The sequence below is a fragment of the Physeter macrocephalus genome, chromosome 11, assembly GCF_002837175.3.
Source record: "Physeter macrocephalus isolate SW-GA chromosome 11, ASM283717v5, whole genome shotgun sequence".
Taxonomy (NCBI): domain Eukaryota; kingdom Metazoa; phylum Chordata; class Mammalia; order Artiodactyla; family Physeteridae; genus Physeter; species Physeter macrocephalus.
In genome coordinates, this window is record NC_041224.1 from 159629313 (window position 1) to 159657168 (window position 27856).

The 27856-nt window shown below is 37.3% G+C and overlaps 1 protein-coding gene across 8 annotated transcripts in view; it reads left to right on the forward strand.

Annotated features, from left to right (window-relative positions):
- Positions 1-27856, forward strand: part of NRXN3 (neurexin 3) — a 1750257-nt gene that overhangs the window by 1690387 nt on the left and 32014 nt on the right. For 5 of the 8 annotated variants that reach the window (XM_028496240.1, XM_028496243.1, XM_028496241.1 and 2 more), the window contains one exon: positions 8448-8526. In XM_028496240.1, the coding sequence (XP_028352041.1) occupies positions 8448-8526 (79 nt within the window). Of the gene's footprint in view, positions 1-8447; positions 8536-27856 lie in introns of all 8 variants that reach the window. The other 3 variants (XM_028496242.1, XM_024118426.1, XM_024118428.1) reach the window with 1 other exon arrangement.

The following is a 27856-nucleotide window of genomic DNA, read 5'->3' on the forward strand; positions in this document are numbered from 1 at the left end:
CTCAACCACTGCGCCACCAGGGAAGCCCCACCTTTCCTTTTTTGAGCAGATGGAAGAAAACTCTTAAAACTGGAAAGAAAAGAAAAAAAAAAAAGATGCTGTACCACATTTATTTATATAATCCTACAGGGCTTCAAAGATAGAAATAAAGGACTCCAATCTTTGGCACAAAATTTGGCTAAGCTTAGCTTGGTTTTTCTACTGTTAATTAAATCTTGAGTCGACAAAGGGATTTCCTTAAAGGTTAATTCATTAGCAAAAGTTATTATAAATCATGTCACTCTCTTTATCCTGCTTCAGTATATGTGGAGTAGGAAAAAAGGAACGATGTGGAGGCTATTGACAGTGGGCAGAGTTTAACGAGAAGCTGGTGATACTCTTCGCTTGGATTCCTATATAATCTACTGTCTTTAATGATAGCGGGTAATCAGTTTTTTACAGTGGGTACCACTTACGAACCTCACATTAATTTCACGTTTTTGTAGCTGATGGTTTAGCATCACTCAGTGCTTTCTAGTTCGGCCTGGCTCAAATCCTAGTAGCCTGTAAACTCCAGGAGGACAAGGACTGGCTCTATCTAGCCCTCAGCAGAGTGACTGACACACGATAGGCTGTTAGTAAACATTTGTTGAGGGAAGACTGATTGAATAAGTAAATACATGCATCCATAAAATCATATATCCAGAAAAATGGGTTTTTTTAATTTGTTTTTTGTTTAGTCTTATTTTTTGTGTTCAGTTTTCTGATAAAGCTCTGTCCCAAATAACTAATTTTGTTCATGCCGAATGCAATGTCTGTAGCCCAAGGCAATTCTCTTAAAACCTCATTCCAAGGAAATATGAGCCAAGTAAAATATGTGGGTCGTCATGTCTTATTTGGCAAGTGGTTGTCTCCAGGTAGAGAGTAGAGAGGAAAGTAATGTCTTGAAAAACCACAATGGCATGAACTCCAGAAGACTTTTTAAAAATTCAGTGTTGTTCCAGTAAAGATACTTAGGCGCATAGAGGTAGACGAAAGGGGAACTCAGAAAGCATCTTAACCAGGCTGGAACTTTGTCCCTTTGTTTCCTTTGTTCAGAAACTGCCTCATGATATGCCTCTGTCTTTTACACTTGAGTATGACAAGTTCAAATCGTTTATTTCATTTTCTCATAATGGTGTTGGTTGGTTCGTTTGAAGATGACTATAAAGAGAATGTTCAGAATAAAATGAGGGTATAGATACTCACACTCATACAATCTTACCATGCTTTAAGGTTGTTTCTGGATTGGGCTTGAACTGGGTGTAGCGGTGGGGTTGGTGGGGAAGAAGGGAGGGATGAGATGATCACTTCTAACAAGCTTGCTGAAGCTCCAGGTTTTCCTACCTTTGGTTCAGTCTAAAAATCGTCCAGTAGTTTGTGTGTGGGGGGCGGTGGGGAGGTATCTATTAGCATTGATCAAAGATTGGACTATGCAATGGCAACAGTTTGATAAAGAAAGTCTTAACAAATAAATTTAAATTGAGATGTCAAACTTTTCAAATCTCATTAAAGATTATTGATTGATCTAGAGTCTATGTACTTATTTAAAGTATCTCAGACATCTTTTTTTTTAAATAGAGAATAAATACTCATAATGAAGCTGAATGAGACCATCCCTCATACGAGATACTTAACTCCAGCTCTATCTCAGAATGGAAGTTTAGAGACAAAAAACTAAAACACCAAGCATTTGAAGGAATTTAATGCTTTTTGGCATGACGCAGCTGCAGAGATGTATGGCTGTTTTCTGTGGGACTTCAGAATATTTATGGGCCTCTCTCCTTTCCTTTTTCACTGGAAGAAAGGCGATCATCATTCTTGAGTGTGTTATTTATAATTTCATAAAGCTGTTCTGTGGCAAGACTTATTTTATCTGCTGCTTAATCTCGGTCAAATAACTGTGCTTCCAAGGAGCTGGGTGGAAAAAAAAAGATCATCCCCCGAAATGATTAGCCTATTCTCAGTATAAGATAAAGGGCTAAAGGTTGGGATTTTGAAGTCACGAATCGGCATCTGGGCAGTAAGAAGGGGACATAGTGAAACTCTCTTAAGCGGTTCTGACCACGGAAGCAGATATTTTTCTCAATGCTGAATAACGGATAACGATGAAGAATGGTGTAGAACCATCCCTGTACTGAGATGAGGTAGAGCCCTTCAGAGTAAATAATTAGAAGCAGGTGATTATAGAAACAATAACTCATTGGAGGAAAATGAGAAGCCAGGTTTGCAAAACTGAGGGAATTAGAAGGTAAATATATCTATAAATTTACTTGGGTGGACAGAGTTTTGAGCTTTCTTCTGTCCCAGTTTATTCTAAGGTAATTTCAATAAACACTGGTAGGGGTAAAAGAAGAATATAAATGCAATAAAAAATCTTTCAGGAAAGGAATAAAGAGGGCTCCTGCCAGAGAGATATTTTATTGAAAGTTATTATAATACCTATCTTTAGCTTTATGAGTCCTAATACAGAACCAAGTAATTTCAACAGGTGGATTAAAAATATGAGATACATATTTTAAAATAGGGTAGTATGAATTATTATTTTTAATATAGGACTTGGCTAATATATAGGGACAGAAGACTATTTTCCTCCCCTTGAGAAGGCAAGGAAAGGTCTTTCATCTGCACTGTGGAGGGAATGGCGCAGTCAGACCCATGCACTGTGTTCTGAAACCACGTGTATTATTAGCTCCCTAAGGAAATGTGATGGATGACACTGGTGAGATGTGGGGAGGGGAAGAATGAGAGGAGTCTGATAGGGCAGGATATTAAATTCATGCTCATTATCCAAGTTTGCAAGAACAACACGATAACTCAGGGAGCTGTCATGCTGTCATTCTAGGACATCTCTTCACTCCAGTCATCCCATACTACTTGTGGGTATACAAATAAGCTGCGCTTTTTCATATCTCTGAGCCTTTACAAAGACTGTCGATTTCACCTAGGATGCCCTTTTCCTTCTCAGAGCTCTCAGCGTTCCCCTGCTTCACTACTGCCTGTCCCTGAGGGCTCATTTTCCACATGCCCCTCTGCCTAGGAGCTCTCTCTGCTCCCTTGCTCTATGCTCCCTTATCACCTTATGCTTACTCTTGTCATAGCATTCAGTTTACTGTGTCAAGTTTGTCCGTTGACCAGTCTCTTCAGAGACTGTGAATTCCCAGCGCAAAAGAACTGTTTTTATCTATCACTTTATCTCTCCTGACTGTTACAAGGCTGGACACGTAGGCATTCAATAAATATTTATTATGCATGAATGAATGAACAAAGCACCTTGATTATATAGTTCCATATCACTGATGGTTGACCTAGTAGTCACTTAGCCACTAAGAAACTGTTTGGTTGGGGAGTGGTTATGGATCTTCTATTCTTCGTTGAATGACTTGTAGATAACGTTGATATTTGACATATGGGAACCACAGTACGTAAACACTTTAAGCTTAGCCATTAGGAATTATGAGACCTTTAGACAATCATTGTGAGGGAAAAGAAGTTAAGATGACATGGAAGGCAACTTGATGAACATTCCTCACATAACTCTATGGATAGAGAAATTTCCGAAGGCAAAACTGCTTCTCAAAGGAGCGTGGATGGTGATGAGTGTTAAAACAGCAGATGTCACTACAAATGTCTGTGCCCTTGGTTATTATGAGTTCTGGAAGAGTTAATATGTGATCACGGCTTAGCACAAAGCCTGAATATAGCAAGTGTTTAATGTGTGGTAAATTCGTAGGCATGATTCTAGAGAGTTCAAATACCTTTTTCCTCTCAAAAGTACTAACTGCTCTTCTTTCTAAGGAATTATGAGTTATAATGGAAAATGGTTGTGATTGTAAGAAGATACATACACACGCTCACAAGCACACACACACACACACAGCCTAGGGCTCCTGCTTTTTATTTAAGGAAAAAAGTCCATAGTTCCCTTCTTCTCATGATAATTGTACCCCAAGTCTGTGAGATACTGCAGAAGTGAAACATACTCCACTAGTCATGGAACCCATAATCAGGGAAGTGTGCCTTTTCTTCCAAGGGTCAGAGTCAGACCCTGCATTTGCTTGTAATTGGGGAAGGGCACAGACAAGAAAAATTCAAAAGCTACTAAAAGAAAGCCTTGGGTTTTCTGAGAGTAATTTTGGATCAAATAATCATTACTTTAGGATATGATCCTAAGTGTATATCCAAAAACCTTGGTTTGTAATTTTCGTTGTTGTGTTTAGGTGGCGAGGGCAGAAGTCATTTTTTTTTAGATCCCTAAAAATAGTGATCTGAATCCTGAGCCCTTTGCAAATCAAAGCTTCCTGCTTCTGGCAGAGAAAGCATTTCTGAAACTACACGGTGTTTTGTGGCAGGCGTGGCTGTGTTAGATGCCAGGTTCTCCAGATAAACATTGTTTACCATGTTGGGCCAGGAGAGGATTGAGATGTTTGTAATTGCTTTGGGAGTTTCATTGGCTGAATCTGTAAATGGTGATGGTGAAGTCTGAGGGACAGAAAGGAAGCGACTGAATTCACAGAAGACCCCACGCAGTGTTTGGATCCACAGCCACTGGAAACAGATCTTCCAATGGCTTTTTAAGCTCTCTTGGCATCTTCATGAGTATATTTTTCTTTATCTGTCTTCATGGCAGATCCAAGCAGAAATGGTGTTTGTACCATTAAATGGAGGTAAGGAATTATCAGCAATGAAGAGCAGTTCTAATGGGGGAAAAAAATCATTAAAGATAGAGTGCATAGGCAGATAACACATCTATTTAAATTAGGAGTGGCTCCCAGCCTCGACATTCCTGTTATTGATTGATTGATTGATTGAATTAGTTAGCTAGTTTTAGCTCATATCTATTGAGCATGTACCATATGCCAAGAACAGAGCTTCACTTTTAACAATACACTTAAATCACATGCTCAGTCAATAACAAATCACTCTGTTTATCCCAATTTACAGATGAAAATAATTGAGGCCCGGAGAGGGGAAGTAACTGGCTTCCCCAGGTCACAGACTATACGTTTAGGAGCTGGGATGCATAGCTATGCTGTCTAGAGCCAAGCCCAATCTTACCACACTCTCTAGACTGCCTGTCGTCTCATCTTCTTTGAGTCTAGCCACCATTTATAGGAGCTGCTGGCAAAATGTGTTTCCTTTGCCCGGGAGGAAACTTGTTCTCATCCATACTCATATTTAAAAAAAAAATCTCTGGGAAGTGAGGCACAGGGAGTGAGAACATGGGTGAGCATATGTTTGGGGCCTGCCAGGGGGATTAGGGGCCCATTTTGGGGACAGAAGTGGAGGTGGTTATGGGGGAGGGGAGTGGGGCTGGGGACAGTGTCACTCAAACCACAGGGGCGAGAACCTGTGAGGTATTAGAGGAGGTGGGGGAAGCTGAGGGGAAAATAGGAAATATCCTTTCCACCGCAGAGCCTAGTACTTATCTTACAAAAGACAAAAACCAAAAAACAAAAACAAACAAACAAAAAAAAACCTTTGGCCAATAAAAATTAAGATAATTCTAAGGATTAAGTAAAATCTTAATTTTCTTAAAAATTAAGATACTTTTTGGTATTAAGTTAAAGATTCCACTAATATGTTAATTCCTTTTTTGGTTTCTATTGGAGGTATGCGTTGTTTTTATACATTTGCTCAGTGACCTTTTTAAACTTTATTGCCTGGCCTTCAGTTGTTGAGACAAGCTCACTAGATTTTCATTAACTCACCAGTTTTCTAGGGATCAAAGCTAGTTAAGTCTTATATGGGCCGTTCTGTAAGGTCCTTATAATCAAGTCACCGACAATTAATTTTCGATGGATTACATTTTAGAAATGTATTCTCAACCTCTTTTTCATTACCAGCCTCTAAGAAGACTTTTAGACCTTTTCCTAATTGTCCTTCTCCGTAAAATTTTAATACCAGATATACTGTCTATTCATTTTAGTACCGTGGCTCTTGGCTGATCACAGGCCATTTTCATATCTAAGATCCTCCCCCTTTTGCCCAAAACAATTATTGCTGGCTGGGGGAGGGACGTGGGTGGATATCATCCCCATAGAAAATGCATGCTTTAGAACAATCAAACAATAATTGTGGCCCTTCCCAAGATGGTGTTTGCCTCTTATAGTTGCTTCTGCATTTACACCGTTAATATTTATTCTCTTATCAGCCCCCTTCCCTAAATGAATGGAAGTGGACCCGTATCGGGCCCCATCATAGCAGGAAACTCCAAGACAGTGAGCTCATGATCTCTCTAACACGAATAATGGTGCTCCAGGATACAGCTGCCAGCATGAGTTGTGGAAATGAAACGCACATTGCAGTAGTGTCTAGTTGACAATAAAAATAGTATGTTTGAAAAATCTTTTTCTATTAACTTTAAGGAGAAGCAGAGGTAGAAGTATCTCCCTGACAGGTATTGAATAAAGATCAATTACGTGGTTTAAGGCACCTCTCTGCCACTGTTAATTAAGCAAAATCCATTACCTAATGTGGTTTTTCTACTGTTCTTTGCTGTGTCCGGCAATTCTGTGCCTACTATGTCTATTTCAAGAAGGATGTTGTCTGGAAACACTAAGCATATGGGTTGTCATGTGTATTCATTTCCTAGGGCTGCCATAACAAAGTACCGTAGACAGGGTGGCTTAAACAACAGAAATTTATTTCCTCACAGTTCTAGAAGCTGGAATTCCGAGGTCAAGGTGTCAGAGGTGTTGGTTTCTTCCGAGGCCTCTCCCCCTGGCTTGTAGATGGCTGTCTTCTCCCTGTGCCTTCACATGGGCTTCCCAAGGTGTCAGAGGTGTTGGTTTCTTCCGAGGCCTCTCCCCCTGGCTTGTAGATGGCTGTCTTCTCCCTGTGCCTTCACATGGCCTTCCCTGTGTGTGTGTGTGTGTGTGTGTGTGTGTGTGTGTGTGTGTGTGTGATAATCTCACCTTTTTGTAAGGACAACAGTCATATTGGATTTACTTACCCAAATGACCTCATTTTAACTTCATTACCTCTTCAAAGACCCCATCTCCACATACCAGTCACATTCTGAGGTACTAGGGGGTTAGAACTTCAACATATGAATTTGGGAGGGGGCACAGTTCCGTCCATAACATCGTGTAAGAAGGGGTATAAAGAAGCCTATGGGAGCTACAGATGCAGACTTTGACTAAGATGTATCTATTCAAATCTTCACTATGTTTTTTACTATCTGTGGGTCCTTTAGCAACTTGCTTAACCTCTCTGAACTTCAGTTCCCTTTAAAAGTAGAATAATTATCCCTGTCCCAAAGGATCATTGTGAGAATTGTGTCTAATTAATTAGTAATAACTACAACTAATAAGCATATATACATGTCTAGCACAGCGTCTGACTTGTAATTGCTTTTCCTCTTGAATATGGATTCAGGCTTCAATGCTTTGAGAATAATAAGACCGACAAGTCAGTTAATATTATTAACATCAGGAAGGAGAAATCAATGAGCATTTGTTGAACAACTGCTATATACTGAGTACTCTTATGCACAGAGTAGGACAAAAGTTTGGTTTTTTAGACAAGAGCTGTAGCTTAATAATTGAGGGAATGATTGAAAGAGTATTTATTGTGCATGTAGAATGTAGCAGGTACAGAAAGTACTTTTCTCGTCTACTGTGTAGCAAGGGACCTTCTTACTGCCCACACCCACAGTCCCCTATATTTCTTGCAGCAGCAGATTCCCTGGCATTGGGGAATTTCTGCAGGATTCAATAGAAAAAAAAAATTGTCTCAAATTGAATTACTTTTGTTGCAATCAAAAATTTTTCTGCTGTCTTCAGAAACAGCCTTACCTGTGTCCAGAGGCTGTCTTGTAGTATCTGTCTGCTGGTCAACATTACTAATTCAACTAACTGCAGCAATTACATGAAGAATCGCTGATAGTGAGAGAAGCCGTTATGCTATTCCCGAACAGACTGCATTCCACAGTGTTCATTAATTATGCCAGCCTATAGATTCACGACCACCAAATCATACACTTGAGACTGCACACCATATGTATTGAAACCCTCTCTAAGCTGCAGTGTATTTCTGTGCTGGCTCCCTCCCTGGTATTGCCACCATTTGCAATAGCCCTTCTCCTGCCCTTCTGATTCTCAAAATTGAAATTAAAGTCAGGATAGAGTCACGCTGCACAATGTGATCTACAGGGATAGGATAGGCTCCAGCCTCCTCAAACCACCTTGGGGCACTCAGCTTTACATAGACCCACACAGATTGTCTGGACCCAGAGCCATTCAAAGCTACACAACAGTTAACATTCTCTACCCTACAGCATACCCTCTTTAGAGGAGAGAGACAGCAAGATGATGGAGGCAGGACACAGTGATAAGTCTTTCATGCTTTTGTTCATGGGTTTCCTTATCTCTCTCTCTCTCCTCTCTCTTCCCCCTACCTCATTATGTTTTCTTTGACATGTGCAGCCAACATCAGATGACCTTGTTTCATCTGCTGAATGTTCAAGTGATGACGAAGACTTCGTTGAATGTGAGCCGAGTACAGGTAGGTTAGGTCAGTCTTGTTTTGCTTGCTTTATTTTTTCATTTGCAAAAAACAATACATACGTATATGTGAATATACATGTGTTTTATATATATATTATAGTGTGTTAATGTGTGTATATCCTGTATCTATATATGTATATAAATACATATATAAATATCAATATATAATCGAAAGCATCAAATCCCATGGAAGGAGCCGTAAGATCCCAGGGAAATTTAAAGTCACTTCCTTGACTAGCTAAAGAAAAGTCCATAAGACATAACTTGGAGCAGCAATCAGACACCCAGATTAACCACCAAAGCAGCAAATGTATAGCAGCCAGTGGCAGCTACGAAATTGACAGGGGGTGGGACATGAAGACTTCTATATTGGATTGACGTCAAAAAAACATAAAGCCAAAGTGGGGGCCGTAAAGATCATGTAAACCTCATGAACTGTTCTGACTCTAAGTGGCAAACAAAACAAAATCAAAAACCAAAACCAAACAACCAAAAACATATTTTTTTCCATGGGATTTCAACAGCAGTTAGCATGGTATTATATTTATACTAATTTTGTTCATCGTGTGTTTAGAGAATTTGTGCAGCAATATAACATAGTAAACACAAAATTAGGACAGAACCATGCCATGTCAACGGCTGAGATGCTTCGAAATGTATCTACTGTGCTGAAGTTGAGAGGACTTTGGCAATTAGAAGCTTCAGTGTGTTCCCCATTTGCACCCAGATACATTTTGATGTTTTATGGTCTTTCTTTATAGTGAGCGCTATATGATATAATGTCCAGCAGGCAACTGCAGTCCCTGATTATTTCCTATCAACTTTCCCAAGTCGTCTGTTTTGAGACTTGCTATAAGTTAAATATTTATATATATGTATATATATATATATAAAATAGAGAACAGATATCATCGAATTTCTGTGTATGTTTAATAGAGTTAAAAGCTGGAGTTGGGTTAGGATCTTATTTCTGTAAAGGCTAAGAGGAATAAATAGAATTTTCTAGTTGATTCTTTGGGCTGCTTTAATTTTTTTTCCTTTTCTTTAAAAATAAAGGAGAGCCATTAAACATTTCCTTTGTTAATTCTAGAGAAATTTAAGATTCGTTAAAAAAATTAGTATAACAAAAGTGAAAATCTTCCATTTGTTACCCTAAAATTATTTACAATTTTCAGATTTTGTGGAAGCCTGACTGCTTGGTATCTTGCAAATGGCTTTGGATCCAGGAAGTTCTGTGGGTTCCTGTTCTTAGCATTACATAGGGACATGTCAATAATTTGCAGGGCCTTTCCATTCTGGAGTGTGATCTAGTCCTTTGGAAGCTCAGCTGTGAGGGAGGAAAGTAACTGTGACCTGGCTGGTCAGATTTTTTTTCAGATTATTGGGTAATAATCTCAGTGTTCTAAGTGAGGTTTTAACTCTAAAGGGAAGATACGTCTAATCTATACCAGAACGTGGGCAACGAATTTTCATTCATTAATTAATTGATTTATTCGTTCATTTAATAAATATTTCTAAGCCCTCAGGCAGGATACAGTGTATCTCTAGATTTGAATCCTTCCTTTTCTAATAGTTTGCCCAAATGAGCTGTTGGAAAATAGAATATGGAGCTTTATTATCTAACTTACGTCTCCAACAGAACTCAGATCAACAAATATTTTTTGAGGGTCAGTTGTTAGGTATGTGCTACATATTAAAGATTCAGATATGAATAGGGCATGATCTCCAAGACGCATGTTAAATTCACTGATTTTGTGGCCAATAATTTAAGATACCTAGATTTCAATTTGGATTCTCTGTGTATCCTTTCTCTGGTTTTCTTGCTTTCATAGCAGTGATATCTGTATATATGTAACAATGTTTATCAAATCTCTGGATATTAAGTCTTCTTATAAAAATCTAGGCTTGATCATTCTCAATTATCACCACTGTCTTCCCCTACTACCTCCCCCTCCTACACACCGTCATCTCCATAGCAACCTCCATAAGAAGACAGAGGGCTTTTCTAGATCTCTGATTCACAAGGTCTATGGCTTCCCAGGTTGTGGGTATGTTACCGTTTGGTATTGAACATAAACAGGCCCAAACTTGAAAAGCCCCAGACTAAGTCCATTTGCTTTTTAGTGACTGCACAGGTGTTTCATCTGATTCAAAAGCAGAGGACAGAAATTCAATGCCAGAATTTCTTGAGTGATATAATTACATGGGGCGGGTGGGGGGATAAAAACAGTTTTTAAAACAATCTGTTGTGTTCTGCAAGGGAGTATGGGAGGGAATATATAAATAAAGCAAGTGACAGAATGCCCACTCTGAAGGAGCTAACGTGTAGCTCTAAGAGGCTGATATTGATCCCCTCTGCCTGGGATTATTTAACTCATCACATTTGAAGAATGAGCATTTCTTCTTTCTAAATTTACTCCATAAAGTATTCCTGATAAGTGATTCAGATGCACAGGGAAATATGTCAGAGGCATATTTAATGTAGGAAGGAGATAGATATACCGATTGATGCAGAGGTTTTGCCCTGGGAACCTGATTAATACTGATGAAGATTACATACTTAGAGCTGTCAAGTCCTTTTTTGCATTGTATGAGAAATATCTCTATAGCCTTAAGATTTTCCAGAAATATTACAGATTAAAAATCAGAACCATCAAACCAGTTGTTTCTGGGGTTAAGTTTCACACTGCCTAAAGAGAAGTCTTCCGCTGTCCATGCAGCAGTGGACAATGGTGACATTTACATAACTTTGACATAAACTGTTAATCCTGAGATTCTATGTGAATATTGAGATTAAAATTCTAAGTTTAAACATTCTAATTCACTACCTCAGTTTCTGAAATTTTACTCTTTTCCAGGCCTGATGTTTGCTGGAAATACACTCAATTTGGCTAATCTTGTTCTATCTTACTTGAAATTACTTTATCTTCTCTTACTTTGTTAGCAAATTTACGATTTTCTAGGCTGTCTCAGTAATAAGGTATTTAACTTCTACAGGTTCTTTCCTGATTAATTTAGGTCCACTAGAAGCTCTTGCTTTCCATAAATTTGTATAAACTTTTCATAACTTTAGTATATGTTATATTCAACAACTTTTGTGTTCATGTGGGCATCAAATTTTGAATGAAATGATATTTCTTTGGGTTTCAAAGCTGCTGGTTTTGAGTCAGATGTAAGCAAATAACTTTTATACTCACAACCCACTTTGGCATTTAGGGATCACCCTGGTTTGGTGTAGCTTAGTCATGTAGCTTAGTTCTTTAAGGACAACTTAAATTTTTTTAGAGTGTGGTTGATAATAGTTTAGAAACCTTTTACATCCAATGGATTTCAAGTTTTCTCTGTATATTTTTGCTAGAACATATGTAAATGAGTTTTTTTAAAAAGCCTAAATCATGAGAGCAAGGCACAGAGTGAAAACTCAATTAGTATTTGTTGACTGAATTTGTATGACTCTCAAAATACCTCATAATCTTAAATTAAAATTGGAGATTTTTTTCATACCTATCACTTCATCTCCCTTTAAACAGCTAAATAAAACCTGTTGAATTATTTTAAAATATATGATTTCATACAAGTAAGTATCTCCCTAACAAAATCCATGTTTCTTTAGCAAAAATAATTCTCTACCTTACCCTGTCCCTTCTTTTGCTGGGAACTAGATCATTTTATGGCAAGTTGCATTTTCTGGACATTTGCTTTGAGAACCCCGAATTGAAATTGTGAACTATAAAGTAATAATGAATCCATCTGTATCAAATAAATATATTCAGAAGAATATTTGAATAACTGTTCAAGTACATAAAGTTAAGGGTCAGGATTTTAACTTTCCTAATTTGTAAACATTGACTGTGTCCTCTACAAAAGAAGGAGGTGTCTATTTGGTATTTCAGATTTATGTCTTTGCATATAAACCCTTTTCTTCCCAACTACACTTCTATTGATGTTAAATTGTGCAGTAAATGCATATTTCATTGTCCTTCTTACCTCTTTGTAATCAACAACAACAAATAGACAAGCTGGAGAGGATTCAAATAACCACTAGGAAATTGGATTCTCTTATGAGATTGTGGAAGCCAAATAAAAATTAAGGTCTTTAGTAAGTTTACCTTCATGATCTAAAATGTGGGAATGGATTCTGAAATACAGATAAAGAGATTAAATCCACTTTTCATTCCTTCTCTCTGCCTCCCCCCAACTCCTATGCCCAGTGTCTCCATCTTTCGGAAAAAATAAATAACGTCAAAACTAATGTATTGTCAGATTCACTTCTGTATATTTAAAAATTATCAATTGTCTGAATTTTATGTGGTTTATGGTCTTAAGATTCTAAAAATCGTGGGGGCAGGGTTCACAGAGCAGAGGAAAAAAATGAAAAACAATGCCTTTTGCACCTGAGAAATAGGCATGGCAGTAATTAACAACTATATTGATTCATCCAGCCATTATCTAGGGCTACATTTTTCTGGGTGTCAATTAGCCGGGGTTTTTTGCCTCCACTTTTGTTAAGTGTCCTTTGATCAAATCTCAAGGGACAGCAGTTGCACCAGAGGGCAGACAGAAAAAGGAAGGAAAGATGAAACACATCCATCTATCAATAGGACTGTGCTAAACAACTTATAATGGTTGGATTGAGGGAGGTGTTTAAACTAATGGCAGTAATCTGAGATCACAAAATAATTGCTATTCCCAGAGTGATTCTCAGATGTATTTTTACTTCTCAAATCTACAGTCCTCACATTTGCATTTGGTGTTATTGCTACTTTGTTCCTCTTTGTTACTCACACTAACATAATACCCAACCCATTACAGTGAAATTTAAATTTGGCAAAACACCAAGAGCTTACCCCTGTTTAAGTTCTCCAGGTAGAACTGGGTTCTTAGGCTTTATCAGTTTGATATGCCTCAGTAAAGTATTTATAATATGAAAATCTGGCACTGAATTGTTAAAAGCTCAACAAATCCTTAGAGTTTTTATTTGCTGGAACATTGTGGAGGACGCAGCTGAAGTGTTAAGACAATAATAATTTTCTAATAAAGGATAGGAAGAAAGAGAGCTTTATTTTTCAGAATCCATAGATGAAAAATAATGTGTGCTGATTATCGACCTTAAATATGATGTTGGTAATCTTAAGAGTTTATAGAAATGCATTTTGTCATTCGTGTCTCCAGCAAACTTGAAGTTAGCAACTTGTATATTTTCATTACAAATAAATAGATTTTTATTTAATTTTAGAAAGATTTTGCCATGTGGAAACTCATGATTGGTAAATAGAATCATGTTTAAATAATCAGTCAAGTAACTATTCAGTGTATAGTTGAATAGTAAATGCCTAAATGAAATGCCATAGGAATGTCTGAGTCACAGTGTCCAGAATTCACCTTGAATTTTAGGGTCCACCTAAAAACACTTTGAATAAAGGTATAACAGAAGTAATCTGAGAAATGTTTTAGCTTCGCAAAGAAGGATGTAAGTAGATGTAAACTTCATTAATTTAATTAATCATTATTGGCTGTGGACATGAGTAATTTTTACATCTGAGCTCTAATACATGTTCAGTGTACACAAAGCAAACAGCTATTCACATATTTAGGTCTAGGCTAAATCCTACCAATTTTTGGATTTCCTTCATTGATTTATAAATTAATAGAGTACATTCATGGGTTATAATGTTCCTAATTTAATGGTATAGTTTCTCTCTTCATTCATTAACCCACTCAGTGATAAGTTGCATCATTTTTTTATAACCCACCTCCACCCCAGCCCAAGCTAATTTTTAAGTGACTGGAGCAAATATGTGGCCTTTAAATCCCTAATGATAAAATGCTTTGAAAATTAGAATAAGGAGAGAAATATAAGTATAGAAAAATCAGCTAATTGGCTATTAGGCCATTGATAGTACAGGCATGGTGTGCATAAAATGTGGGTTGATCATTATCATAGATTTTATAACCAGAACAACAAATCTAATAACAAAAGTGGTAAAAAATGAAAAAAATTCTATTCATCTCCACTACCCAAGATTTTTTGGTGATGTTGGGAAGGAAAGGGAATCAATAAGATCGGTGTGTAAGTATGTACACTTCCAGTTGAAAGTTTGATAAATCACTTATTTATGCAACAGTTTTTAGTGACTATTATGTATAAACACTGGAGTAGGTTCTAGGAAATTAAAAACAAGATGAGACTCCTTCCAGGAGTTCATAGTCTATTAGGGAAGACAGATACAAAAATAAGGGGAATAAAAGGAAAGGAGGGATAAGAAGGGAAGAAACAATGTAGACAATGAATGGAAATGCCTAGAATAGTATCAGAACTCGAAGGAGAGGTCTCTAATTCAGCTTTTAGCATACCCCATCCAAGGACAGGCAAGAAAAACCACAGATGATGCCACCCAGTGGCAGAATCAATTAACCCCAAGGAGCATTCTTCTATATCTTAGTTTGGGGGGCACAGAATTTCTGATTCGTTACGGTTGAAAAATTAGTACTGCACATATACAGTATGGCCTAGGGCCAGGGCTTCTTAGGTAATAGGTTAAGGATGGGCATGTTGAAGGAAGAATTTTAAGCCAGACTTCCTGATTTCAAACACCATGAGAACTTCCTGATTTCAAATGCCAGTGCAAGTAGTTAAGGAGTGAGCTTAATGAAATCATTAAGCAAGTCCCCGCACCTGAGAAAAATTAATAAATAAAGAGGGATTGGGTTTTAAAAGAGAGGCTTTTGTGTGCTTTCTTTTATTCTTTTTGTTCTGTATTTTTTCTCCCATAAGCCCCAATATATATACTGTGTATACATATATATATTTATGTATGTGTGTATACTAAATATATAGAGCCTATTGTTTCATATATATATAGACACAGTATAAATGATATTAGAATAATGTAAACAGAGATTAACAACAGCCCCTGCCATCAGCCATGTGTTTACACAGAAATTCATACCATCATTCTTACATCAGCCAACATAGACATGCATGATACTGTTTTAACTTGGTGGAAAAGCATGTTAACTTTTCTTTAGGTTTTGTTTTTTTCTTTCTCATAATTATAATGATGATTCCATAACTCAATTATCCTTGGGAGGGGTAGAGAGAAAAAATTATACAGATATATCTATCCATATACACACATTCCTGTGTATATATATAAATAGATATATACTTTGTATATATTTGAAAAGCATTTTCTGTTGTTTCACCTCATCTTGTGCCGCATGAATTTTTGGTGGTTCAGTTTATTTTGTTTTGATTCATATTTAGTATTTTGGTCATTATGGCTATTTTTAACTCATTGCTATACGTTTTTGAGTCATTATTTTTTAAATACTGAGAGATATATAGATATACAAATCAACCAAGGCAACAAAATCTTTTCTTGCCATCCTAATCTCAAATTTCTCCCCCTTCAGCATATCCCTCCAGTATTTATGCTCAAAACAAAACAAACACCAACAAAATCCAAGAAAGTTGTGTACAAACGAATGAAGTACTTTGTTTTTCTCTTCTTCCTCCTATATATTTTTTATTTAAATTTTCTCCTTTCCCCTTTTTATTTTTCCTTATATCTGCACAGGCCACTTGTCTTTACTCTCCCTTTTATGACAATGTATTTCATTGAAAAAAAGGATGAATGAGCCAGAAAAAAAATAATAGTAATAAAAGAAAAACATGCAGAAAGAACAGAGAAGCACATCCCTCTCCACAAATTTCAGATGGCATAAAAAGAATTTTATTGCAGATATAGACTATTTGTTGTATCTTTTATTTCTGGACGAGCCCAGGATCGTTGTGTGGCATGCAGTGAGAGTTTTATAGCTAATCAGCTAACCATGGCCTCCATCACCAGTGCATGGGCTATAATAACGCCATCTCGTGTTTCATCCAAGTGATACATCCAGGCTAACCCAGCAAGTCCAGTGTATGAGTTGTGGGGATAACTTTCTTTTGTAGTTATAATTTCACGGGTTCTCATCTTTATTATTATTTCCATGGGATCACGGCAGCCCCAAGAGCTGCCCTCGCAGCATCTCTGTGTGGTTTTGTTCTTGTGCTTGCTTTCCTTGGTACAGCAGTCAAGCATGGGTTTCGTCTGGCACATCTGTCTTGCCATCTTGTCTTGGAGTCCACTGTCTCGGTGTCGTTCTGTGATTCTGTTCTCTGTTTGTAATATGTGGTTTGAAATCCTCTCCCTTTATTTCTCACTCCCCTATTGTTTCTCTTTTTAACCTTACCCTTAGGGAACTTCACAAAGAAGCAAAACAAATTTTCAGTCGAATTGTAAGGCTGATAACTGGTTTGCATCTGGAGGTCATAAGTTGCACTTCTTACCTGGCTAAGGAGGCAAAACTTACAGTGGAAAATTACTAATGATAATAGCTAAACAAGCTCCCCATCAACAACAATAAGAAACCCTTGTTGATTTCTTTGGCATGATTAAATGGGCTTACTGCTAAAGGGATTTCATGTAAGAGCTAATTTCCAAGGAGTTTTCCCATAGATTATCAATCTTCTAGTTAGACGTTTTCTGCAGGAACAGATCAACAGAAAATTTTTTCAGAAGACGTTAGTGAACAGCATCATCATTTCTGCTATATAGAGCAGTGTCTGTTCCTGAATTGGTGAGGAATTGGTGGAAATATGAATGTGTTTTATTATAAAATTTATTTGTTTATGTATTTTAACCTAAAATATAAATGTGTTTGGCAAGGGAAAGGAAAAAAAAAAAAGCTTTTTAACTCACTGGTTCTATCTCATGCATATTTCAAGGTAAGATTACCTTTTGATCTTTCTGAGTCAAATGATACATATTTTATTTTATTTTTTAATTCATGGAAGCATTAGAGAGCCAACACTTCGACTTAGACCTAAATTCTTTTTTTTTTTTTGTCTTTTCAAAGAATAAGACATACACAGTAACTTTAGTTCTGAGAATTGAGTCTGAATTTCTTGAGAGAAAGGTGGAAGACAGTGCCCAGTTAATTATTCAGATGCTGGATTATACTGTGATTACCCAGGAAATTTGCCGCATAACTTGGAATGATTTGGTTTGTTTGATACTTATAGTATGAAAATGAATTTTTGTAACAAATTCAATCTCCTTATCCTTAAAGGTTGAACAAGAGAGTATAAAATAGGTCTGAAATGAATTGATAGATTGATTTTGGAAATAGGATGTTAAGATTAAAAAGTCCATATTTTTAACCTGGAGAAGAGAAAGCGTTTCAAGGCAGATGGTTTTATGATGAGATGTTTCAGTCACGTCAATGTAGCTCTTTGCTCTTCTTAAGGGTACAGGGGAAGGGCACAGGAAGAGGAAATTTGTGGGGTCTATGGACTAAGAACTTTATAATGAAGGAAGGAAGGGAGAGAGTGAAGGAGGAAGAGAGAGAGGGCAGATAAGGGAGGAGGGAGGGAAAGCTGGAGGAGGGAGGGGGTATTCCTGATGAGTCAGGCAGAGTAACTTGCTGATAAATGATAAGAACCAACACACACATAGACACACACAGCCTTAATCTGTAGCGTGTGACAGTTTCTATAGTATAAAATATTCCCTCTGTGGCTGATTTCAAGCCACAGATATGACAATATTAAACTCAGAATTGGGAAGTAATGCTCATGAGCACACGATTATACACTTTTTTCACCATACAGATACCATGGATATCAATGAATTTGAGTTTTAAGCTTTTATTACCTTTGTTTTTAATAGAATGTATTCATATGTGTGTGTGTGTGTATATATGTGTGTGTGTGTGTGTGTATATATATATATATGGCTTTGATAACGGCTATGTTTAACAACCAACTTGGAAAATTCCTGAAAATGTAGCAGTCAGCTATCATGAGCTGGCTCTGGCATGTCACTTGGCCAAGGTGCTACACTGTGCCGGGTGCATTCAAACATGGTATTTTATTTAAATCTCATTTTCAGTTATTATGATGTAGAAACTGTTGTGACCATCTTACAATTGAGAAAATCAGGACTCAAAAAGTTTGCTTTTCCAAGGTCACATGCCTGCACATAGTGGCAGAGGTAAGGTTCAAACCCTAATCTGTTTGAAAATAGATAACTTATTTCTACTGCAGTGTGCACAGAGGATTGGGCTTAAACACTTATCAGAGCACTACATTTTAGAACTATGACATGCTCATTTGTGGAGCTTTCACTAATTTTGTTTCCTCAAAATAGAGTTGCCAAAAATTCCTCCCTTAGTAACATGAAGATGAACAGGATATTTCTTAGGTTTCCAAATTTTGTTTCTCGAGCTTTGGAAAGACTATAATAGCTGCATTTCTTAGCACATAATTATAATATTCAGCATGATTCCATTACTCAGTTGTTATGTTTTTGTCACTTTTAAAACATAATGAACTTTATTTAGTTCATTTACTTGATGCACGTTAATTAACCAACTTCACAGTGAAATACATCAGTGCCCTTTACTTCCGCATTTTCCCGTAAAACTAGTATATTAATACTTAAAACAGCATGAGAACCATTGTATTGCAGAAAATGACTGCAACTTAAAAAAATAATTTTACTGTTAGATACTTAATCATTGCTTTGTGAAAGAGTTTGAGAAATCTGGGAATTAAAAAGGAAAGTGTGGATCTTGCCTTTCTACTTTGACAAGATACAGTCTCTGACTGAGTTGCTGATGGTACAATATTTTACTTTGATTTAATGTCAGCTTTAGCTGCCCCGGTGGTCCACTTTCAGTGACAGCCCACGTAATATTGAATAAAGCCCCTTGAAGTGATTTCTAGGCCTTCATCTGTAAGTTTTCCACTGCTACATCTTTGTTCCTTCATTCATTAAATATTCATTGAGCATTTACTATATGCAGGTATAGTTCTAAATACGTTACATTGTTAACTCCCTTAATCCTCATAACAATCCCCTGAGGGGCTTTATCATCATCTCCATTTTAAAGATGAGTAAACTGAGGCACAGAGGATCCAAACGGATGGTCCCAAGGTCACACAGCAAGGAAGTAGGAGAAATGGGATTGAAACCCAAGACAGTGGGGCCCTGAGCCCACACAGGAATCACTATGTTATACAGTCTCTTATTATATAGTATTCTCCATTGACCCACATATATAAATAGCTACCTGCCTCTTTGATAATAATGAAAGAAGGTTTGTGTATTGAGTATATTAAATGATTGGGAAATACTTGTTAGATGGATTAATTACTGTGTATCTGAAAGGCTTTGAAAACCTTGGTTGATAGGGGTTATGAAATTGTTTAGCTATGATTTATCCAAACAGCTGTGATTTAAACAACTTACTGTGGCTTCCTGCAAGGTGGAATGGTTTCAGTATTCAGGATGAAAACCATCACTTATGTGAGGTTTGCCCCTCTTGATGTCACCTGTGTAATTGTGCACTGGGGACTTCTAGCTCACTGCTCGTCAGCAGACCTGTTTAGAACATATGATCAGGTAACCGCCACCTTTAACTGATGTTAGGATTCTAAGAATAGAGGCTTGTAGTGAGAGCTCTGGTGAGATGCTGAATTTTCTTCATTTCTGAGATAATTCTGTTCTTTGAACAGTGTTTTAGATGTTACAGCTAATAGGCAGCAACAAAAGAAGTGAATGTGTACCTGAGAGGATGCATTTCTTACCTTAGCCCCTTTCTGACATCTGTGTACTCTTGACATTTCTTAAATTCCTACTCATGTGTTTATCTTCTCTTTCATTTTTCTCACTTCCTTGCATTATATGTCTCAAACTATAAAAAAGGAAAAATCAAAACAAACAAACAAAACCCCAAACCTTTTCTGGGCCCTTGAATTTTCTATGCAAGAAAAGAATCTTAAAGGATTTATTAAGGACTAAAATTCACAATGAAATAGAAAGTACCTTTTTAAAGCTGGGTTTGCTTTTATTAGAATCTTTCCAAGGAAAGTATAGCTTATTTAAGCATCTGAGGGTCTCATTACAAATTATATCCATCCTGACCAATCCGGAAGCCTAAACTGGGAAATCTGTAGAGTTGAAAATGCTTGAGGACACTCTGTTGTCGAATTCTGCTTTCATCTTAGCTTGGAAGCAGATACCCCCGTTTTACTAAAAGATCATGGCAATGTTATATTGCTAAGTATTCAAATTTTTTTCTGACTAATCACTCAGAGCAAAAGCCAATAAAGAGCCAGAGAGTAAACATCTTAGACTTTGGGAGTCTCACAGTCCCTGTCGTAACTACTCGACTCTGTTGTCGTAACACAAAGGCAGCCATAGACAATACATAAATGAATGATTATGGCTGTGATTCCATATAACTTTATTTTCAAAAGCAGGCATCAAGCTGGATTTTGGTAGTCTACTGACCCCTGATCTAGAGAAATCTGATAGGCTAGGAATTTGTGGTCATTTTCTTTTTTTAAAAGATGAATCCTTCTTGCCCATTTTACAGTCAATCTTAATAAACATTTGTTGAGTTCCCCACTAAGCACGTGAGACCACATAGGATGTGGAAGGACGTTGGAAGCTCATTTCTCACCATTGTTTTGAATATGCGCATTATCTCATATATGAAACTTGATAAAAAAATAAAACAAGCAAACGTACAAAACCAGGGTCCCCTCCCCACAGCGTCTACACTGCCTTTTTTGTAAGCGCTTGATTTTTTGCTCTTCCTTTTGCACATCTGTCTTTTGTACTCTGTGCCTCCGCTAGGGTGTGGGCTGCATCCTCCCTGCTTTCAGACCTCTTCGGCAGTAGTTTCTTTGAACTCCAGCCCACATACTGTGTCACATCCCAGTAATTCTTCCCCAAACCTTGGCTGTGGGTTATTGAGCTGAGAAATGTCTAAATGACTGAGATATGATATTTGCAACCTGCTGAGAACCTCCTCTTTTCCTGTACTTTTTGATTTGTAGCTTTATAAGTTTTGTGGGGAAAGTGAGAAAAACATTCTTGGTGACACAGGCAGTGAATGAGGAGAACAGAATTGAAGGGGCACAATATATAAGACTCCTTCCTGCATTGCAGGCAAAAGCATTTATTTATATCTTAGTCCTCTGAATGTCGGAGGCAAAGGATTATTCAGTAGGGTGCAGGATGGAGCATCCAATATCCTGAGGAGAAGAATGTGTTCTACCACCTGGCAACAGATTAGACAGGAGCAGGCTATGAAAATACAGATACACAGCCACATTTAGTGTTACTGCAGAAGTGGTGTTTGTTACTTTAGGATTTGACTCCATAAATTAATGCTTAGTCCCTTTAGCATCTTTAACATTAGAAATCTGCAGAAAAGAAATACAAAAGACTCGTATAAGAACAACATCAAGTAAACTATGAAACCAGATCCTAATGTATCCCAACCCCAGAGGGAGCATAAGATTAACTTTTGGAAGCCAGAAAGCTAAGTAATGACATTATGAGCTTCCTCCATTAGCAAGGCCCCTTGTTGTGGTATTGTGCCTGGCAGTTGTGAGGGTCTGAACTGTGACTCAAAAAGAAACCAAAAGGGGGCTTCCCTGGTGGCGCAGTGGTTGAGGATCCGCCTGCCGATGCAGGGGACAAGGGTTCGTGCCCCGGTCCGGGAAGATCCCACATGCCGCGGAGCGGCTGGGCCCGTGAGCCATGGCCACTGAGCCTGCGCGTCCGGAGCCTGTGCTTCGCAAAGGGAGAGGCCACAACGGTGAGAGGCCCGCGTACCGCAAAAAAAAAAAAAAAAAAAAAAAAAAAAGAAAGCAAAAAAAGAAATGCAGAGATGATGCAGGAAAGGAAGAAAGACGGCGCCATTAGGAGGGACTTTGGGGGCAGGAGGTACACGGGTTGACTTTTAAAACAACATAATTTAGAATTAGTGTTTTAAAAGCCTCTGAGATCAGAGGGATAATAGAAAAACAAGAGTAAAACAAGGGTAAATTAAGCACTATTGATGACCTGATAGGGACATAGCCAAATGCAGTAAAGTCTCCATCTTCTTATGCTTGCAATAGCCTGGTATTTTCCTATGTGGTTGGTTGGTTTATTCACTTGCTTATTTGCTTGTTTGTTTGCTTGTTTATTTATTTATTTATTTACATTTAGTTATTGCTAGCTTTCCCTATAAAAGCAAATGGGCAAACTCAGTCCCCAGGGGCCAGCCGCGTAACGTGATGAGATGAGATAGACAAGGATGACACAGGTGATACAACCGATGACACATCTGCAATAGCGAGAACTCATCAACCAGGGAGAACACGCCCTCATGTAGTAGCATTCAAATTAAATATTTTTAAAACATTAAAATAAAAACAAACCCTATGAAAGTCAAGCAAGTTTCAGCAATGAGAGACGCACAGTGTGGGTTTTTTTTTCAATTTTTATTGGAGTATAGTTGATTTACAATGTTATGTTAGCTTCAGATGTACAGCAAAGTGAATCAGTTATACATATACATATATCCACTCTTTTTTTAGATTCTTTTCCCATATAAGCCATTGCAGAGTACTGAGTAGAGTTCCCTAGACACACAGTGTTTTTAAGTTTATTTTTTTAAGTTCATTTTTTTAAATTCCTTTAGATCTAACCGCTTCATCAAGTTTGAAGAATGTGCTCTTAGTAAGATTTCTGGTTCAGATATCACTTGGTGACCTTGAGTATCGAATTAAACATAGCAATTCCTCTTTTAAGCTCCCGTAAAGCTAAGGCCTTTTTTGAATTTTTTAAAATTATAATCTTAAAGTTTACGTAACTCTTAAGAGTATATGCTTGAAGAACTTTCGAGTTCATTGTAATGATTTTGTTTTAGTTGACAAAAGTAAAACCTACATAGGTAAATTGGTTTGTTCAAGGTCACTGAATTAGTTTCCATTAGGGTTGGAATTAAATCCCGAGTGTCCTAAATCCATAGTCCATGCTGTTTTACTGATACTGTGTATCAAGGTTTTTTTTAAAGAGCCCAGAGCTTTTTATTTTAAACTGAGATAGCATTCAACAGAGAATTCAGAGGAAATGTGTGGAAATTGGTCATCTTCTTTCCACTGGACATTGTTGCCACACAAGACAGTATATTTATTGACCCATTTAGGGGTCAAATCTACAACTCTCTATTGGTCACTAGGCGACCAACTAAGAGATTATGGACACATGGTGAAGCAATTCGTTTAAGTAGCTCGTGGTACACACTCAACAAATGTATGCTCTAGAGATGCATGGTCAGTGATATCACCTTCCTACATGGAGGACAGATAATTAGGCAAATGAGAGCAGTGATTCCCAAGCTCAAAAGCAAAACTAGTGTCAAGCTATGCCAAAACCTTCACTGACCCATGGTGAAATGAGAAAAGTAAGGACAATATAGTGAGTTTCCACAAAGTTAAATTTACAGAACTGCCCTATATTCTGAGATTATATCTTGTGTTTTGGGGCGGGGGATGGTTCTTGATGGTTAAAATCAACGTCTTTTATGAAAATAGTGTTTTGTTACTGTTTGTAGCATCTTTAACTGATTAAAAGTTGGCAACTGGATGTTGGTCATTCCCCATAGATTTTTCTTTTATGTTTTACTTGTCTCTGAAAACAAATAAACCAGCCTCCCGAAACCAGAAACCTTTAAAGAGATTTAAAGTGTTATCTATGTTGCCACAGCTAGATTTAGTAAATTTTGAAAACTGAAAACCTTTCTAAGTCTAAAATTTTTTTATGAACTAAATGAACTTAAGACCAAGCTGTTTATTTCACTGAGACCCCAGGAAGTTATTATTCCAGGCATAGGTCACTTAGATATTAAGTATAAAAGAGTTTTTGAATTTCAGTACAAAAAAATAGATTAAAGGCACAAAATAGAATGGGAGATTTCAAAAAGATTCTAGAATACATGTTACTGGAAGGACACAATCAGTTTGTAAACAAAAAAACTTATGGAAAAATTGAAATTTCTAAGAACTCCAATCTAAACCTAGAATTTTTTCTCAGTTTAAGTCTTATTGCAAAGTAGAGAGGACTGTTTTGAAGAGCTGAATGAGCCTATAGTTGAGATAACACGATCCATCTTTGTGTCAAGAGGAGGTCAAAACCTCAGTCCCCAGATAAAAGGAAGGATGTGACCTATACTAAAGGCAGCTACTGAATTTGTCTCCGTAGTTCTCCTTTCCTCCCGCCATTTCAGTCTCTTGGGCAATCTATACCAATAACCTCTTGCTTCATGAAATTTATTATCTAAATATTGAAAGTATTATATTTAATTTAGCCTAATAAAAAGGCACATCAAGTTTATTGAGAAATCAGGGGTTGGTGTTTTGCATCTGGTATAAGGATTATATTATCAGTAACAGACTTAACAGTGATTATCATCAGGTGGTGGTCAGTGCGTGATTTTTATTTTGTTATTCATACTCCAAAGTTTCTATGTTGAGTATGTATTACATTTGTAATTAAAAAGAAAGGCTCTCTCTCTCTATTTTTTTTTATGTAAAAGAATATTAAGAGACCAACAAGGGAACCCTTGTGAATATTTAGATATAAGAACTCTGCCAGACCCGTAATTTGAAAAAGTCTTTCCCATGTGTTTGAATTAAGTCCATGATTTAAGCCCTGCAAGGAAAGCTGCTAGAGGAATTCAAAGATAATGATGATGATGATATGTAGGACTCTGGATAGCTGAGGATGCACCAATTCCCTAGGGTCAGTCCTGTTCATCAACTGACAAATGGTCCGTGGACACACCAGGTGGTTATACAGCAGCAGTAGGCACGAGGTATCCTGCAAATGACCCACTACCAGAAAGTATAAAATCTGTGCTTGGAAACCAGGAACACAGATGGGTTGTGAAGTGGTCTTCAACAGACACTTGGGAATATGATTAGTTCTTTAACCCAACTTTTAGGTGTCACGTACATCCTCACTTCCTGACCACTCCTCATCTGTACATATGCTTGTTAGATGTAATAAATAGATGAAAGAATGCAGTTGCAGAGAAGTAATTAAAAACTTTGCATTCCTCTCTCTCTACCTCCCTCTTCTTCCCTCTCCCTTGATAGGATGGCCAGAAAATTAAGCCAGCTGTAGATTAATTGAGACCCTCTTCCATGTAGGGAACATCTGTCACTGCTGCTACAAGGATCGTATGAACAAATTAAAATATTTGATTACCTTTAATCCAAAAGAATGTGGCAGTCTCTTCAGTCATGTAGCTTATTGGAGTTTTTTGGTGGTTCTTTTTTTTTTTCACGCAAAGCTTATGACTGTAGTCCTTCCCTGAAGCTGTGAGATCTTTCAGCAGATGTTGTTTTCCATGTCTTTACCCTTTCCCTTGTGGAAGGGGGAAAAAGCCCTGAACAAAAGCAATTTTGTCGATATGCAGAAAAGGTCTACATCATGAACATATTTTTAGAAACAGCTGGTAAAACAAATGGTCCAAATGCGATGCCTGGAGCATGTCTATTCAAACAACAGAGTTGTTTAAAGATAAAAGCAGCTACTTTTAAATATCAGCACTAGCAGTGATTTCCACACTTATATTTAAGAGATGAGAGAGCTTGCCAAGACGTTTTGATTTCTGTTTTGTTTTCTGGGACAAAGTCTTTCACTCTTGTGGCTTTGTTAGTGAGTGAATTTATCAGAAGCTGCCCATCAAATAGTTAAAATTGTGACTGTCATCACATGGAAAATATTTTTTAATTTACATATAACAGATTTTTTAAAACTGTGCTTTATACTTCTAAAAATGTTCCTATTTAATAGCATCTACCTGTAGTCCAGAAGATCAAAATGGGAAATTGATAATGTGGTTAAATTATCACTGCTCTTATAAGCCATGTTTTGAAAGAAGTCAGGCAGTGCTGCTAAGGGGCAAACATTTGTATTTGTAGCCATTAAAAAATCTGATGTCACTTTTCATTTGCCACATTCAGAGGCTGCCTTATGACCTTCCCGTGTCATGACTTCATTTGTTTACTGAATTGTTTTGTTCTGGAGCCACTGCCAAATGCCATTTCACAGATTGGTGAAATAATTCTTTATTGTATTTTTACAGTCATTCCAATTTCCAAATTACTTTCTGCTTCTCTCTGGGTCAGGCATTGCACAAACGCTGATTTGTATTATTGAACTTGATAAGCAGATGTTCACCTTATCGGCTGCCATTCATGTTGACTTTTTCCTCCACTTCCTTCACCGTGGCTCTATTTTCATTTCAGAAACTTTCAGTAGTGCCTCAAGGAGCCTTAGTCACCATGTTGGACCAGGTGGGATCTTAGCCACTGAGAAAGTCTTCATTTTTTAATGATGCTCAAAGAACAATCTTCAGTACCTCCTTCCCTTCACCCCCCGCCCCCGCCCCATGGGGCACAATGCTTGCTCAATAGACGGAACTGAGAAATTTGAAAAGCACTTCACTTTCATTTTACTCATTAAATAAACACAAGAAAACTATCTTTTCTAGAACTCAGCATTATCCACAAGTGTGTCTCTTTGCTATTTTACCCCAAACTGACCTACTTGATGGATAGATTTGATGTTATATAGGAATAGTCTAGGACTGATTTTTTCTGTTTTTCTATCATGCTGGCTCTGGAAAACATGATCATAAATACTGACAACCCAGGTTTTTAAACATACATATATATATATATTTTTTTAATCTTTATACACTTGCAGTAAAGCATCGATCAGTAACTTTTATGGATGGTTCTTTTGATATAAAATCAACTTCATATTGGAGTTATAGATCCTACAGCACTTATCACACTGGAAATCTGACCAAAGTCTTCATACGTGTGTGTATTAATTAGATTGTGATTATGCATCATATGTACATAAAATTGCACAAATATACATATACTTACTTCCTCAGAGATATTTTTTTAACTTCTGATTTTCAAATAATTTCTAAGTTAGAGAAAAGGTATAAGGATAGTACATAAAACTCCCTTATGCCCTTACTCAGATTCACCAATTGTTAACATTTGCCACATTTGCTTATCATTCTCTCTCTCGGTCCGTGAATGTATATGAAAAATATTTTTATGTGTCTATGTACATGTACACACATATATCTGAGCCATTTGAGAGTGTGTGTAAAACATCATATATTTTATGATGTTTTAGATAGATACATATAGATAGATACATATAGATTTCCCCCTGAACCATTTGAGAGTAAGTTGCAGAAATAATTTCCTTTACCCTGAATCATTCAGCATGTATTTCCTAAGAACAAGGAAAAAAAAAATCAGAGTACTGTTATCAAAATCAAGAAATGGGGCTTCCCTGGTGGCGCAGTGGTTGAGAGTCCGCCTGCCGATGCAGGGGACGCGGGTTCGTGTCCCAGTGCGGGAAGATCCCACATGCCGCGGAGCGGCTGGGCCCGTGAGCCGT